Here is a 16,580-nt window from a genome sequence, read left to right as displayed (position 1 = left end):
CTGCCCCTGCCTAACTAAATTTCCTGGCTATTCCAGGCTTCATTCACCCTCAGGTTGGGAAAAGAAGTAGTCCTTCTGCTCCAGAGTTTATGAGTTCTTTTCACTTTATTTACAAGTTTGTCTTTGAGTGTGTTCTCACATCCTCATAACGATGCCAAACGGCACTGGAAAATAAACAACATGAAAAGTGGCAGAGGCTTCTGTGGGAACCCAGCCCGTCTCAGACAAGACAAACCTGCAGTGGGTTCAGATCGTCCTGACTGCTCACCTTGGACAGTCACGGGGGGTCCTGGCCCTGAAAATGCTTGATCTCATCCTGTCATGCCAGCTTTAATTAACAAAACACTGGGAGCTTAACTGATGGCGTGCTGCAGTACGAACGGACGTGCCTTCCCAGTGGCCAGCTGCGCAGGTCTAGAAGCAGCCCAGGGCCCCTGCAGCTGGGTCCGGCACGATACCCTCAAACTTACAATGTATGCCGGGCGGGGTAGGGGGAGGGAGTTGTGTTAAGACAGCGGCTTCCAAACAAATTATGTGCAATTTTTTCACAGGCAGTATCAATTATGAAATTAACAAGTATTCGCTGCATCTCACTGCCTGCAAGGATCTAAAATGGTGCCACTCACACTAATAGCATAGTTCCTACTCAAAATAAAACTAACTGCTTTTGTTTTCAGACATTTCCCTAGAGCAAGAATACAAACCGCCCTTGTAACTTAGGCACCAAAACCACAGCTGCCGACACTCAAGCACTTTGTACCATTAAAAAGCAAGGCAAGTTCTTCCGTCTTACCTAGCAAATTCCGCCAGTTGTTTGGGGTCTGAGAGGTCAATGCCGGGTATCCCTCCAGGAGGAAGCTTCTTTCCTGTCATATACTCTGAGTAATCAGGAGGGGAGTTCTCTCCAATGATCTGCTCTTCAACCACTGTCTCATGGTCAATATCTTTTTTTTCATCTGAAACACGCCAGAAGATTATTTTTAGTGGAGCAAAAATGTATGCGTGGGCAAATACGTTAAAGAACTACAAAAAGGGCTTTCGCGAGCAGCTTCTGACGCGGCTGATTTACAGCGCTAAGCCTCGTGTCTTAGCCACCCAGGCTTCCTCCTCCATCTCTTGAAATCCCGTTTCTGCTTGAAGGTCACCAAAATCTGCGATGCCAAACCTCTGTGCTAGTGTGGCCGTCTTAGCTGGTCTGGGATAGTCTCCATTCCTGACTCCGCCTCCACTTGCCTGGGGCTGCTCCCACTTCTGGAACTGGCTTCTCCTCCCTCCACCTCTCGGACTTCTGCTCTCTGTCTCCCCTACACGCACCCCTGAAGCGGCCTCGCGGACTGGAAGCTCCTGCCCCAGTCTTCGCCCTGAAGCTGGCCTCCCGCCTCCCACTCCAGCCCCACCAGTTCCCGCTGCTATCCCCGTACTCTTTGCTCCGGCTTTGATGGCCTTTCAGCTCCTCTATGGCCTTTCAGCTCCTCTAAGGACTCCCAGCCCTTCACCCCAACCCTGTGGCCTGTGCTCGTGCAAGTTCAGAATGACAGCACTATGCTTTTTGTCAGCTTCTCCCGCTAGACCACGAGGACGGGGATGCTTGTCAGTTCTGATCCCAGGGCCTTGTTCAGTCTGCGCATAATTGGCTCCCGATAAATACACGTTCCAAGAATGCACATCTCTACTCATAGGGCTTATCGTCACAAGTCCAACAGGTTAAAAAAATAAGGAATACTGACCCCCGTCGTTAATATCCTACATCCCAGATAGCAAATCCTACTGATTCTTGAAAGGTCTTCTCCCCTTGCCCCATGGCCATCAAGGTAGCTCCTACCCTCATCTCAAACCTCAACGACCATCAATTTCTTAATTCATCCTTCCAATTCTGTTCTCTGCTGTAACGATGCCCTGTATGCCATAAAGATCAACTGATGCACAAAATACAGTTGATGTATTTCCACCTGTGGTGTGAACCCTTGAGGTATAACTTTTTTTTTTTAATGTTTACTTAGTTTTGAGAGAGACATGCTGAGCGTGAGCGGGGGAGGGACAGAGAGAGAGGGAGACACAGAATCCAAAGCAGGCTCCAGGCTCTGAGCTGTCAGCGCAGAGCTCCATGCGGGGCTCAAACTCACGAACCACGAGATCGTGACCTGAGCCGAAGTCAGACGCTTAAGCGACTGAGCCACCCAGGCGCCCCCAGATGCCTGCTAACTGAAAATTTCTGCTTCTTCATCAAAATGCTTCACAAACAGCTGTAACCAAAGGACTCTCCAAAGTGAAAACAGGCCTATTCAATTCTTACCTTTCCACCAGCTAAAAAACAAGACCAAACACCAAATCAAACCAAACCCTACAGCTGCTGTTACTGCTGAACAACTATGTTCAGCTGCTTAAACACACGGCTGACATCAGGGTATGTGGGCAAGATGCAGACAGAGGGTAGCTTTACCCGATTCCTTTGGTCATTATCATGTTCAGTCACTCCTGGCGATGAAAAGCACAGAACAGGACACTTTTAAACTTTAAGTGTCTCTCTTCTCCCACCACGCTTCGTCTTAGAAAATGTTATTCATCACTGCAAGGAATCAGAAAATAGTAATAGCAGCCAACATGTCACTGAATGTTGACGTGGAGCCACTGTTTTAATTACAGCACTATCGCCCTGGAAGTGGACAAATGAGCTCGTTCACGTTCCAGGAGAAAAGGCTGAGGCACCGAGACGCTAAGCAGCCGGCTCAGGGATAACTAGTCCGGTAAGGGGCAGGTGTGAACCCAGGAAGCCTAACTCTCAGATGCGTGTGTACTTCACTGTTAGGCCCAGCCGCCTGTTGTTCGGACCGAGAATGATCTCGACAACATATCCCAGGTCACCTCTTTACAGACAAAGCAGCCTAGGGCAAAAATAGCTGCATGCCTTCAGGAAGGCCAGGCGATGTGGTTAATGATCCTAAGCTCGAAAGCTAGGTAGGACTCTGCACCGCAACCGGATTCTTTAACTTCTTCCCAGCACTGTCCTCGCTCCTTCACCTTCCAATCTTCCAATGGAGGCACAACTTCTCCATCAACTTTCGGGTGCTACAGAAATGCTCTGAAGGGCAGGGGAGCTATGTTTCTTATGGATGTTCTGTGCTCCTGTTACAAGGATGCTAGCAAGGCTGACGATCACCGCTGCTCTGAGAAAGCCACTGATCGGGAGAGGCTAGGGCAGAAGGTGGCCGGCCAGCTCGGCTCCTGGATTAAAGCGTCACAGGCTGAATTATTCCTTGCACAGTTCAACACACATCAACTGAGGCCTCCCTATGCCCCTGGCACCGTTCTAAGGCCCCGGAAACCAAAGCCTCTGCCCTCACGGAACTTCTATTCTAGTGAGAGAGCCGTCCTGGTTGCGGCCGCTACAGCACAACTACCACAGACTGCGAGGCTTAAACAGGTGTTTATTGCTCACAGTTCTGCAGATCGAGGCGTCAGCCAATTCAGTTCCTGGTGAGGGCGCTCTTGCCGGCTGGCAAACAGCCTTCTTGCTGTCACGTGGCAGAGATGGCCATCATCTCTTTCGTGGCCCTTCTTTCAAGGGCACCAATCCCATCGTGAGGCCTCCAGCTCATAACCTAATTACCTCCCCAAAGGCCTCACCTCCAAATAAGATCACACTGGGGGACTTGAACGTCTGAATTGTGGGGGGACGCAAACAAGTCAAATGAGGAAATGCTTCCTCAGGCTCCAGACTTGGTTCTCAGCTTGAACACTGAAGAACATCAAAGGGCCCAGAAAACAGTCACTGACATCACTAAGAACTACAATCAAAACATGCGTGAAATGAGTGTTAAGTAGAGACTGACAAGTTTTACAATCCCCAAGTACAGCCAGTGAGCCAAACCCAGCCTGCCAGCCTCCCCCACTCCCATTTTCATGGTTTCCTTTTTATTTTTTTAAAAAACTTTTTCATTAAATAGACACTAATATAATGTTGATCATTTTAGTCATTTGTAAATGTAACCATTTTAACCACTGTAACCAATTTATCCACCATAAATGTGCAATCAGTGGCAGTAGGTATATTCACACTCAATATACATGCATATATTTACATTATAGATCACTACTATGTATACCTGCCATTTCATCATCCCCGACAGAAACTTGGTGCCCATTAACAGTAACTGCCCCCTTCCCCTGGTAACCTCTATTCTACTTCCTGTTTCTACAAATTTGCCTATCCCAGGTCCCTTTTTTTGAAGTTTGTATTTTTATTTTATTCTAGAGAGCACGAGAGAGAGCAAGAGTGAGCGGGGAGGGGAGGAAGAAGAGGGGGAGAGGGAAGGAGTGGGGGGGAGAGAATGAGAATCTTCAGCAGGCTCCACACTCAGCGCAGAGCGGGATGCAGGGCTTGATCCCACAACCCTGGGATCGTGAACCTGAGCCGAAATCGAGGGTTGGACACTCAACTGACTGAGGCACCCAGGCGCCCCCCCAGGTATCTTCTATAAATGGAATCAAACAGTATTTGTCCTTCCACATCTGGGGTTTTCACTAAGCACAATGTTTTCAAAGTCCATCTGTATTACAGCATATACAAAAAAATCCCATTCTTTATCATGGCCGAATAATATTCCCGTGCGTACACACATTTTGTTTATCCATCCATCTACTGATGGACACAGGAGTTGGTTCCACCTTTTGGCTGCTGTGAATAATGCTGTGAACGGTGTGCACATATGCCACCTATGTGGGGCTCGAACCCATGAAGGTGAGATCATGACCTAAGCTGAGGTCTGATGCTTAACTGCACAAGCCACCCGTTCAAGTTTTATTTTGGAGAAGGACTACACATGCCTGGGTTATGAATCAGATGGGTGGGTGGGGGTCGTTAAGGATGTTAAGCAGGCCTTCTAAGTCTCTTGCTTGCATTTCTGGGAGGATCCCATCAGCCAAGTTAGAGAAAGATGGGGGAAAGACGTGTACAGAGGACCTGGAATTCTGCTTTAATCTGATGTATCTGTGAGACACCTAGTGGACAGACTTCAAGGAGATACTAGGATATGCAGATGTGAGGATAAAAGAAATCAAAGCTACGAGAACTACATGGACAGTATTGGCATGTGGACAGAGTTTAAAGCCAGAGAAATCTATTATAATATCATCTATTGGAGAAAACAGAGAGAGGAGATGGCTCAGAATGAACAGCTGAGTGATTTCAACGTTCAGTGAATGAGGAAGACGTTTTTGCAAAGGAGACCTAAGGAATTCTGCCCAGATGCAGGAAGAAAACTAGCTTTGTTTCGCGAGAATTGTACTCAGTCACTTACCAAGTGAAAGTGACACACAGTCAAGGCAGTCTGTCCCGAATACAGACAATAACCACGTGGTCTGCACGTGTTGCAGACCACAATCACACGGATTAAAGACAATCTGCTTTTGATGACCACTCTACACCTGCAGTTCTCAACAGTGTCAGTGACAATATTCTTGCCTCGTAAGATCTTTTGTTGGGTCTTTCTAAATAATTGCTGTATGCTTTCATAATATGTATTTAAACTTCACGTTATTACGTTTGTTACTTATTCCTTAATAAAGAGCATTACACGAAAGTTAACTTGCTGAACTCCTTGAAGACCACCAGCACACAGAAATCATCAAAAGGGCCATTAAGGATTAAACAACAAAATGTCAGGAAATAAGCTATTTATATAGAAAAAAAATCACACTAAAAAAAAAAAGCTGCTACAGAAATGACAAAAGACGCTAGGTTTTATGGTCAGAGAAATCAAAGACAACGTTTGCCTCATTTTCTCCAAGAACTGGACACACACTAATGCAACAGATCAAAGAATGTCAATGTCTGCTATTTTCTGGTCATTTAATCTCATTTTTGCAAAAGAAAGCTTTGGGGAGTTTTTGCCAAATATAAATTTATGATATAATACATTTACAGACAATAAGTACATATGTGTTTGCTCCTTAGTTCAAAAAAATACATTAGTGAAATGTATTATTTCTTTTTGTACAGTTTTATTAAAAAATGTTTTGCTGTTATGTATTCAAACAAAGAAAAAATTCACTCTCTGCACTGGCCATTATTTTAATGTTTCATTTCATAATTACTACTGAAACAGGTTTGCCCTGTGGAGGGGGAAAGTATTAACTGATCTGCTCTGAATGTCAAGTATGTTACGGACGCCTACTGGCTGGTGTGTAATATCAAATACACACCTGGGCCAAGCAGACTCACGAAGCAAAAATATCTAAATCTCCTCTACAAATTGCTGCACATATAGATGCCCCTCTGGAGTGTTCCCTGAAGGCGGGACTTAGCTAATTCTCTCTGCACGGTTTCAGGGAGGCAAGCGAAGTCTCACCGCAGTGAGTCTCTATAACGGGTTTGACTTAAATTTAGGATCCTGAGAACCAGAACACAACTGGATAAAAAAAGCAAATTAAAGCCAAATTTCACAGTTCCTATTTGGAAAAAGCCGAGAACACAGGTCACTGCTTCAAAGTGGGGTAGTGTGGTAGGAAGAGGCGTAATGAGAACTTCCAGTCGAAACTGGGATCAGGTTACTCCAGCACCCATGAACGGTCGCCACCCGCATATGACCTACAACCGACAGAATAAAGTAAACTGACCTAAGATGGAAGGGAAAAAAAACCAAAATCTAGCCAATTCCACCCGTAAATGGGGCACACACTTTGTATTCAAATGGTTTGGAAGCAGATGATCTTCCCGAGGTTTGGTCAAAGGGCCAACGGTAGCCTCACACTGTGGCTCATGCCCCGGGTCCCTCTCCTCATCTGCTCCTCAGACACGCCTTTCATCATCTCACACCATTGTAAGAAGGGCGAGGGGCGCCTGGGTGGCTCAGTCAGTTAAGCGTCTGACTTCGGCTCAGGTCATGATCTCGCAGTTTGTGAGTTCAAGTCCTGCATCGGGCTCTGTGCTGACGGCTCAGAGACTGCAGCCTGCATCGGATTCTGTTTCCCTCTCTCTCTGCCCCTCAAAAATAAATAAACAGTTAAAAAAAAAAAAAAGGACGAGTACAGTACCACCACAGACAATTACAGACTTTTTTTTTTTTTTAATTTTAGAGGGGGTGGAGGGGCAGAGGGAGAGGGAGAGAACCTCAAGCAAGATTCACACCATCAGCACAGAGCGCTACGTGGGGCTCAATCCCGACAATCCTGGGATCATGACCTGAGCCCAAATCAAGAGTTGCACGCTCAACTCACTGAGCCACCCAGGCGCCCCCTGTGAGACATTTTAAGACAGAAACCACATCCACATAACTTTTATCACAGCCAAAAGTTGTAACTGTTCTATCATTAGTTACTCTTCATCAGTAGTTTCAGGCATGCGTGGTTTCAGGCCTCTGCTGGGGGTCTTGGAATGCACCCCCACAGGTAAGAGGGAACTTATATAAATATGTATAAACGCGCCTCTGTCCTAACCCTACCTCCCAACTGCTCAGTCTTCTTCTACATCACCAAAGCACTCATCACTCCCATCCTAGTTTGAGAGGCAAAGCAAAGAGACTCAAAATAATTTACAAAGTAGTAGGACTGGGAACCTGGCTAGCAGCTCAGTCAGTGGAGCACGTGACTTTATCTTGGGGCAGTGAGTTCGAGTCCCATGGTGGGGGAGTAGATAGTACTTAAAAAAAAAACCACCCAAAACTTTGAATAAAGACTCAAATATATTAAAAAAAAAAAAAAAAGGACAGGATTAAGTAACTAAATATTTGGAAAGGCTGGAAGCACTCTACAGGTCCTAGGTCCAGGTAAGAGGTGTAAAAAGGGGAGCTTGGGCACTTGGGTGGGTGGCTTGGTTGGTTGAGTGTCTGACTCTTGATTTCTGCTCATATCATGATCCCAGGATCATGGGCTCAAGCCCTGAGTCAGGCTCTGGGCTGAGTGTGAAGCCTTCGTAAGTGTCTGTCTCTGTCTGTGTCTCTCTCTCTGCCCCCCTCCCTCCCCTTCTCCTGGGGTGCCTAGGTAGCTCAGTCTGTTAAGCGGCCGACTTCCGCCCAAGTCATGATCTCATGGTTCATCGGTTTGAGCCCCACATGGAGCTCTGCACGGACAACTCAGAGCCTGGAGCCCACTTTGGATTCTGCGTCTCCCCTCTCTCTCTGTCCCTCCCCCACTCATGCTGTCTCTCAAAACTGAATAAGCGTTAACAAATTTTTTAAAAATTCACTCTCTGCCCCTCTTCCCTGCTCAAGTATGTGCCCTTTCTTTAGAAGAAAACAAAAACAAAAAAACCCGTGGAGACTCACCTGCCCTCCCCACTCCAACCAAACCAGCTCTCTCACAAGTTATTCAATGTCAATGTCGAAGAAAAGCTACCTGGTAGCTACAAGTTTCCCCTCTGCCCACCTCTCACCCTCCATCTACATCCAGTCTGCTCTCCAAAGCCCAAGCCTCTTTCCTGCAAGAGACCTCTTTCATTCCTGTTACTAAGCCTTACTTGCTTTCCTCGTTTCTGAAAAAAAAAGTAGACCATCTCTAAGGCTGAAGCCAGGGAAAGCTTTAAATGGCAGCCACTATGTCTGGAGCACAGCAAGGAGGGAGCCCAAACACCATCCCACGTCCCCGACCCTCCTGGGTGTAAGGGGAATAATAGTAGGTCCTACGCTTGATGATTTTTTAAAGAATGGTGAACTTCTGTTCAACTGGAGTATGCACGGAAAGGCCGTGGAAAATCCAGAATCGCCTTCAATTAGCTTACATTTTAAGTCTTCACCTGTCCTAAAACACCATGTGAAATTCTGGACACCAAGCTGGTTTGGAAGCTGCACATCATCACTCAGTGGGCCTCTTCATGTACAAGCAGTGTTTTAGAATTCAGTCCTAAGAAAGGCTGGACTTCTCTAAAAGCTTTCCTCATCTTAGATCAGCAGTAGCACTGTTTCCCTTTCCACCTTGACCCACAGGGAGCTCATGAGGGTTGGCCCTGAGGCTTCCTTTTTCCCCCTGGGATCCTGATTTTCTATTTTCACCAAGGCACACGTGTATTTACCTACTTACTTATTTACCCAGGTTGGCTAGATCTTGTTCCTCCACACCTTTCATCGCAGGTCGTCAACTCTGGTCTGACCCTTCGACGTGACTTACGACAAAAACAACATTATCGACTGACCACTGCTATCACCCAAACCTTTGCTGGGGAAAGGGGGGAGCGCTAGCTATTTGAGATCCAGTGCTAAGCAACAGGCAGAAATCACTCACAGGCTGTTTCCACTCCTTCCCCACTAATAGAGAAGACAGGATACTGTCATTTACTGCATACCTGGCTTCATGCTGCAACTGCCATACTCCTCGAGGCAAACAAAACCTTGAAGATATTAGCCCCGTGTCTTTGGCCTAAGAAATAAGCCTCAGAAATGTCAAGTCATGTACTGGAAGAAGCATAGTTAAGCGGCAGGCCTAGGATTTGAAAGTAGGATTGACTGAAGTCCACGCCTTTCCTAAAAAGGGAACACTCCTCTGCCCTCGCCTCACCCTTCATGCTTCTTTTCCACCTATACAGTCATGGATGATGATGGTATTCTGGTCTCTAGGCCGTGATTCTACCTTACTGTGCAACTTCCATGCACTGACTCAGTTATTTACCAAGAACCTTCTATACGCCCAGTGTTATACTAAGGCTGCAGGGTTACAGGCCCAAACTTACTCCCTAGAGGAAGCAGACAGAAGTTAAAGAAAAAAGCAAGATAATTTCAGATAGTGCTCCAAAGAGACTCAAACAGAATTAGGAGAGTCAGAGTGGAGGACCAGGAAGGCCTCAGAGCTGAAATGTGAAAAACAATGCAACACAAGAATGTGGAACATGTGGGGTCCCCGCACTGGAAGTAGAGGGAAGAGCAAAGGAACAAACAAGTTCGAGGAACGGAAAGAAGGCTGGTATGGCTGGAGCATAAAGGGAGAGGAAGCAGGAAAGGAAAGCACGGGCCCGATCATGTGTGGCCTCACGATAAGGAGTTTGGACTTTAAGCAGCGTGATGAGAATCTGCAGGACATGTGCACGTGTATGTGTAAACACAAACATACTTACCAAACCATTAAACATTTTTTAAATGTTCATTTATTTTTGAGACAGAGAGAGACAGAGAGCATGAGAGGGGGAGGGGCAGAGAGAGAGGGAGACACAGAATCCAAAGCAGGCTCCAGGCACCGAGCTGTCAGCACAAAGCCCGACATGGGGCTGGAACTCACAAACTCACGACTGAGCCACCCAGGTACCCCACTGTAACCATTTTAAAGTCTACAGTTTGGTTGCATTAAATATATTCACACGGTTGAGCTGGAAGGGTTTTAAAGCAGGGGAGTGAATGAAGCCATCTGATTTAAGTCTTAGAAAATTCAGAAAGGTATAATGTGTGCCTAGATCCCCAGAGGTGAAATCCAGAAGTCTGCACATAGTCCTTAAGATTAATACAGGAGCCATCAGCATTAGCACAAATTATAAGTGAGTTACCAACAAAACAAGAAATGAAAGGCCAACTGTCAATTTGGAGAAGTGGCTGTGGCTCCCATCCCTCAAGGCTTTTGGGTGCTTATGAGCTAGAAGACCTAGAAGGAAAAGAGAGGATGGAGTTGAGAACCACAAAAAGGCTGTGAGGTACCAGAAATTCTGTAGTTTGTGACTCTCCTAGAAGAAACAGGGTCCGGGGCACCTGGGTGGCTCAGTCAGTTATGCATCCGACTTCGGCTCAGGTCATGATCTCACCATTGGTGGGTTCGAACCCCACGTCAGGCTCTGCACTGACAGCTCAGAGCCTGCTTGGGATTCTGTATCTCCCTTTCTCTCTCCCCCTCTCCCACTTGCACTTGGTCTCTGTCTCTCTCTCTCTCTCAAAAATAAATAAACATTAAAAAAAAAATGGGTGGGGGGGAGGAACCACCACCACAAGAGACGTGGTCCAGGTTCCAACAGAAGTGCTTCCAGCATGCCTATAGCAGGCTCCTTCCCTACTGCACACTTCTTACATTCAAGGGAAATCATTTACCCAAGAAAAAAAGAGCCCATCACAACTATTTACATTGTCTTCATGTTTAATCGTATCTGAGACCACTGTGTAAGACCAAAGTGATTTCATGGTTATTAAGAATTTTAGTCAGGGGCACCTGGGTAGCTCGGTCGATTAAGAGTCTAACTCCGGCTCAGGTCACGATCTCGTGGTTCATGGGATGGGGCCCAGCATTGGGTTTTGTGTTGACAACTCAGAGCCTGGAGCCTGCTTCGGATTCTGTGTCTCCCTCTCTCTGCCCCTTCCCTGCTGGCTCGCTCTCTCTCTCACTCCAAAAAAAAAAAAAAAGAAAAAAGAAAAAAAATTAAAAAAAAATACCTCTAAAATTTTTTTTACTCATTGGGGAAGCTGGGTGGCTCAGCTGGTTAAGCTCAAGTCATAATCTCAGAGTTGGTGAGTTCCAGCCCCACATCGGGCTCTGGGCTGACAGTACAGAGCCTGCTTGGGATTCTCTCTCCCTCTCCCCTGCTCACAGGCAGGAACGTGCGCGCGCATGCTCTCTCTCTCCCTCTCTCTCAAAATAAATGAATGAACTTAAGAAAAAAAAAAGTAGGAAGAAAAAAAGAATTTTACTCAAGTTCCTAATACCTCATTCACCAGATCACTTTAAAATTAGAGTTCTGCTTTAAGAAAGGGAGTATATCTCCCTACTGTCATGCAGGAGTTCAGAAAGGAGTAGAATTTCTTTGTTCTAAAGGAACTGAAAATGCTGTTAGGGATCCCCCAACTCTAAGTCATTTGACAAAGAAACCAAGGTCAGACGTTAAGATTCCAAGGCGAGATACTTTGGTCAGTGCCCTCTAAAGAGGAAATCTGATGCTTGTTACTAATGATTCCCAGAAACCCAGGCTTGCTATTATTGATAATTACCCACAAAGTTAAACAGAATGGGACCTACTAACATAAGGTACTCAGGAATAGGAAACGGTTCTCCTGTGTCATTAAGTCCCCCACACATAGAGAAGTACCAACTCATACAGTACAGTCAACTAACTTCCAAACCTACGCAGCACATCTTCCTAATGTTCCATGAACCGTAATGAAATTATTACCGTCAACCTCCAAACAGTGTTTCAGATGCCAAATTTTAAAATACAAGATTTGAATGTTTACCCAACAATACTATAGAATACAACCCACTGGTAAATATTCAGATGTAGAAATTGTACGTTTTCACTTTTAGGTCCTACATGTATGGGAAGGAGTAAAAGCAGAGTTCAGAGAATGGTCCCCCGGGAGGAGCGGATCAGGGGTTAACACAGGAATGCAGAACTTAAGAAATGTTCATTCTAATAATTGTTTATACTCATAACAGGCCCTAAATGTCTCAGCCTTAAAACCAACCCACCTTACTAAGCAGACTTCGACAACAACAAAAAATAAAAAGCCTTTTGTAAGTATCTGTCCAGGAGTCTAGCGTACGTTTTCTAAATTATTACTTCATTTATTCTCTTTCAAGAGCCTAAAATGCTAGTTGTAGGTACCGACCTTTTCCTGATACAGACTTTTCCTTTCCCACCAGGGGGAGTCAGTGGTTGACAGTGGGAGGAAAAGGAAAGGCGAGTAACCTGGGGACTGTCTGTGCCAGCAAGCCAGGCTTTCAGGAGGACTACCAGGTCAGGAATCAGGATCCGTGACTTCGCCTGCCCTATGTAGGTCGCAAGGTTGACAAGATCACTTTGGAGGGCTTCCCTAGCTTGGCTCCATGGGAATTTCTATGCACAGCATCTCAGTTAAAGATAAACAGCAGATAAAAAAGGACGAGGTGGAAAACCCACAGAGGAGTGGCAAATGGTCAGGACTAGTAACTTTTAGCAAACCTGAACTTCTTAACATGTAGAACCGAGAGAAAATTAAATACTTTCCAACTTTCTTTCAATTTACTGATTTTAACATCAACGGTTTTCGAGTCTTAGATGTTTTACTCAATCCAGTACAAAGCACTTCTATATTTGGTCTAACATAAGATAATTAAAATACCAACAGCCTTGAGTGAAGGTCATAATTTCTGCATACCCGAAACCTCAAGATTTTAAAGCCTTCTTAGTCTTTTCTCAACACTAAATGTCTTAAATACTCAGCTTTTATCATGAGCTTCCCTATTCGGCCCAATGATTAAGTGGTTTAGCTTATAGTAAGCTCTATAAAATAGGATGTCACTCCCATACAATAATGACGACAATTTAGGGAAAAATAGACATCTCAGACTGTGCCCTAAATCTAGCAACATGGCAATGTTCATTAGTCATACTGCCAGGGGAAAAAAAAACAAAAGTAAACACGGCCTTAAAGCAATGGATTAAGGATGTTCAAGACACAACTGAAGAGTGATGAAATACTGAAACATACATAGTGTATGTAGCCTTACTGGGCCTACATCTTCTCATCTGCAAATTTAAGCAGGTCCTGCTCTAGTATCTACACGATGGAAAACTATTCAGCCTTAAAAAGGAATAAAGCACGTTCTACAATGTGGGTGAAACTTGAAAACAGACTAAGTCAGACACATGAGACCACAGAATGTAGGATTCCATTTAAATGAAATGTCCAGAATGGGCAAATCCAGAGAAACACAAAGTAGATTAGTGGTTGCTAGGGCCTGGGGGGCGGGGGGCGCAGAGGAAAACTGGGAGTGATTGCTAATGGGGTTTCTTTCTGGGATGATGGAAATATTCTGGAATTAGCTAGCGGTGATGGCTGTACAACCTGGTGAGTATAGTGGAAGCCACTGAACTGTGCCCAAGTGAATTACACCAGTTAAAAGAGGAAACAAAAAAGTTGATTTCTAAGGAGCTTTCAAGTCTAAAACTACTCTAGTATAGAACCAGTAGATTCCTTTGCTGTCACTCCATTAAAAAGATGCCAATCACACAGATTGTTGTTACTCTGTGGGAAATTAAAGTAAGACGGCATACAAGCAACAGAAACCCATAAAATCCAGATTTGGCTTCCATAAACATGCTGGCTCCCACTACATTTTTTTTTTTTTTTTAACTAAGAGGTACTAGCGAATAACTAGAGCTCTGAGAATACCCTGTGTAGGATTATTTTTATGAAGACTTCACGTAACTAAGCTTGCACTTGGGCAAAACTGTCACATCACAGCTCATTTCCAATCTAAAGGACTTTTCACGAAACCACACTGTAGTTAAAACTCTCATGGCTGGGATCAAATGAGATTTGGTGGTGAAAGCACTGAGCATATCGCCTACCAGTCAGCACACAGACACGTAGAAATTCAGCCTAACAGTGAACCTGCTTTGATTTCTTCACCTACTATCAATTATCTCCTTATTTCAGTTCCAAAGATTACACTATATTCAGAATCTGTACTTGGGACGTGCATAGTTAATCACAAACTATTTAGCATCTCTTTGGTGTTAATTCCAAACCACAAGGACAAGGAAGAGGGATAGCTTACCACAAAACATGTCTGAGGAAACAGGCCATACTATGTTACTGCCATCAAATATTTATAATCAGCTTTATGTACAGAGGACTCTGTTATGCAGACAACTAACTCTGCAAAGAAATGGGCATTAAAATAACCCCAAACTGTTCAACTCTGTAAGCAGCCACTTACAGGGGAAATAATGACTTTTCAATGCTGACTTAATTGTAAATTACCTCCCATTAGTCAGGCCCCTCAAATGCCCCCCCAACCCCCACCCCCCCCCCCCCCGCCCCCACTGGCTGACTTGATACGCATCACTTCATCAAGTAAAGCCACCATTATCAAGTTTTCTGGGTATGGGAAAGCGGGTAAGCAACTTGGTAAGATCAAGGACAGAATATATAACGCCCTGGTTTTCTAAATTTCTGTAAAACCAACATGTCCTCACTGTGAGAAAAAGTAAATTTACTTTTATGTGGTGGGCGTATCTTTAGGTATCTAATACCTAATTTCAAATGGTATCCTGATTCCAGCAAAATTCAATAAGCAATTCACATTAATGAAAAAACAAGGCTTTTAGTTTCAACACGATCGGTGTACATGCGCTCGTTCTTAAGCCACCAGAATCTACAGAAGGTGCTCTGACAACCATCAAATAAGTTAGTGGACCGGTCTCACTTAAACACGTACCTCCGACTAAACTCAAATTCCTACGACCTCCACAAGACACTCTGAAATCCAGAACAGCAGCGCCTATTAACACCTGCTATCGAATTCTGGCAGCAACTCGGATCCCTTTGCTCGGTCCTCTGAGTCCCAGATCCGTCCGAGGTTAGTTAGCTCGTCTCGGGGCTTGCAGGAGCTACAACCAGACCAGCCTTCCCTACCGGCCTTTTCACCTCGCGCTTCATTTGTTCCTCTCAATTGTTAACGATCTTTTAATACTCAAGGGTCATCGCGCTTGGAGGCTCCGTCCAATTCTGAGAATTTATGAGACAGCGGTAAAGTAATCCTGGGAGAAGGATTCTACAACACAAACTTAGTACTACGTGTGACGATCTTCACAAATAGAAAATTAACTAGCCATGGCAGGATCATTCTCAGTGTACTTACTATCCCGGCAATTTAACTAGATAGCATGTGAAAAAAAGAACAAGACACCCACAGGAAAAAAAGCCAGCTTTTCCATGGTTATTAAGTTAAAAAAAAAAAAAAAACCAACACGCAGTAAGTCCCTTTTGCTCTAGATATTTTCTTTGGCTTTGTAGAATCTCTTCACGGGGGAAGAAAGTAGATGGCCTTCTGTCAACTAAAATTCGTGCAAAGACTTAAAGTACTCGACTTTATTTAGTGACAAACGTCCCCAGTCGCGTAGATAACCGACCTATTTGCAACGCGCCGAACCCTCGACAAACTGAAACTTCCCCAAACGTAAAGGGTTAAGAGCAATCTACAAAACCTCGCGGACCCTCGCCCCGACGTGCTGCGGGGGGCGGGGGAGGGAAGCGAGGACCTCGCCGGCAGCGCGGTGACAGGCCCCGGCGGCGCGGAGCCTGCACACGCGAGCCCTACGTGCCGCCCAAGTCCCGCCCCACCGAGGCGAGCGCGGGGAGCACGGGGAGCGCAGCCGCGGGCAGAGTCCGGCCTGCGCGCCGGGCGTGGGAGCGGAAGGCGCCGCTCGGGAGCAGCTGAGGGTCCGGGGAAGGGAAGCGGAGGGGAGGGGAGGGGAGCGGGGCGGGGCGGGGCGGGGCCGAGACGCCCCCCAGAGGAAGGCGGGGGAAAGGCGACGGCGGGCGGCCCGGCCGGGCGCGAGCTCCGCGCAACCCGGCCGAGGCCCGCCCCGCGCCCCACCCCCATCCCCAGGCCTCGCGGGGGAGCCAGCCGGGCGGGGGCGGCGGACAACGGGCCGGCGGCCGTCCGTTGGCCCCAGCGCGCCCCGCCCCGCCGCGCCGCCCCGCCCCGCCCCGCGCCGCGCGGCCGCCCCGCCCGGGGAAACTACGCCATTGCGGCCTAGCGGGCGGCGCCGCGCCTCCCGCCGCCATCTTCGGCCCGCCGGCCCGCCGGCCCGCCGCCCCCGCCGCGGCCCGCCATCTTTTGGGGCCGCCATACTTGCCCTGCGAAGAAGATGGCGGCGCCCATCACACACATAAAACATGGCTTCCCTTCAAAAC

At 46.4% G+C, this 16,580-nt stretch overlaps 1 protein-coding gene across 1 annotated transcript in view; it reads right to left on the bottom strand.

The window, feature by feature from the left end:
- Positions 1–16,580, bottom strand: part of YY1 (YY1 transcription factor) — a 28,926-nt gene that overhangs the window by 11,385 nt on the left and 961 nt on the right. Inside the window, exon 2 of the mRNA XM_027066607.2 lies at positions 794–956. Within this exon, the coding sequence (XP_026922408.1) occupies positions 794–956 (163 nt within the window). The remainder of the gene's footprint in view (positions 1–793; positions 957–16,580) is intronic.

Source organism: Acinonyx jubatus, chromosome B3 (genome assembly GCF_027475565.1).
Source record: "Acinonyx jubatus isolate Ajub_Pintada_27869175 chromosome B3, VMU_Ajub_asm_v1.0, whole genome shotgun sequence".
NCBI classification, from domain to species: Eukaryota; Metazoa; Chordata; class Mammalia; order Carnivora; family Felidae; genus Acinonyx; species Acinonyx jubatus.
This window is presented reverse-complemented; position numbering and strand designations above follow the sequence as displayed.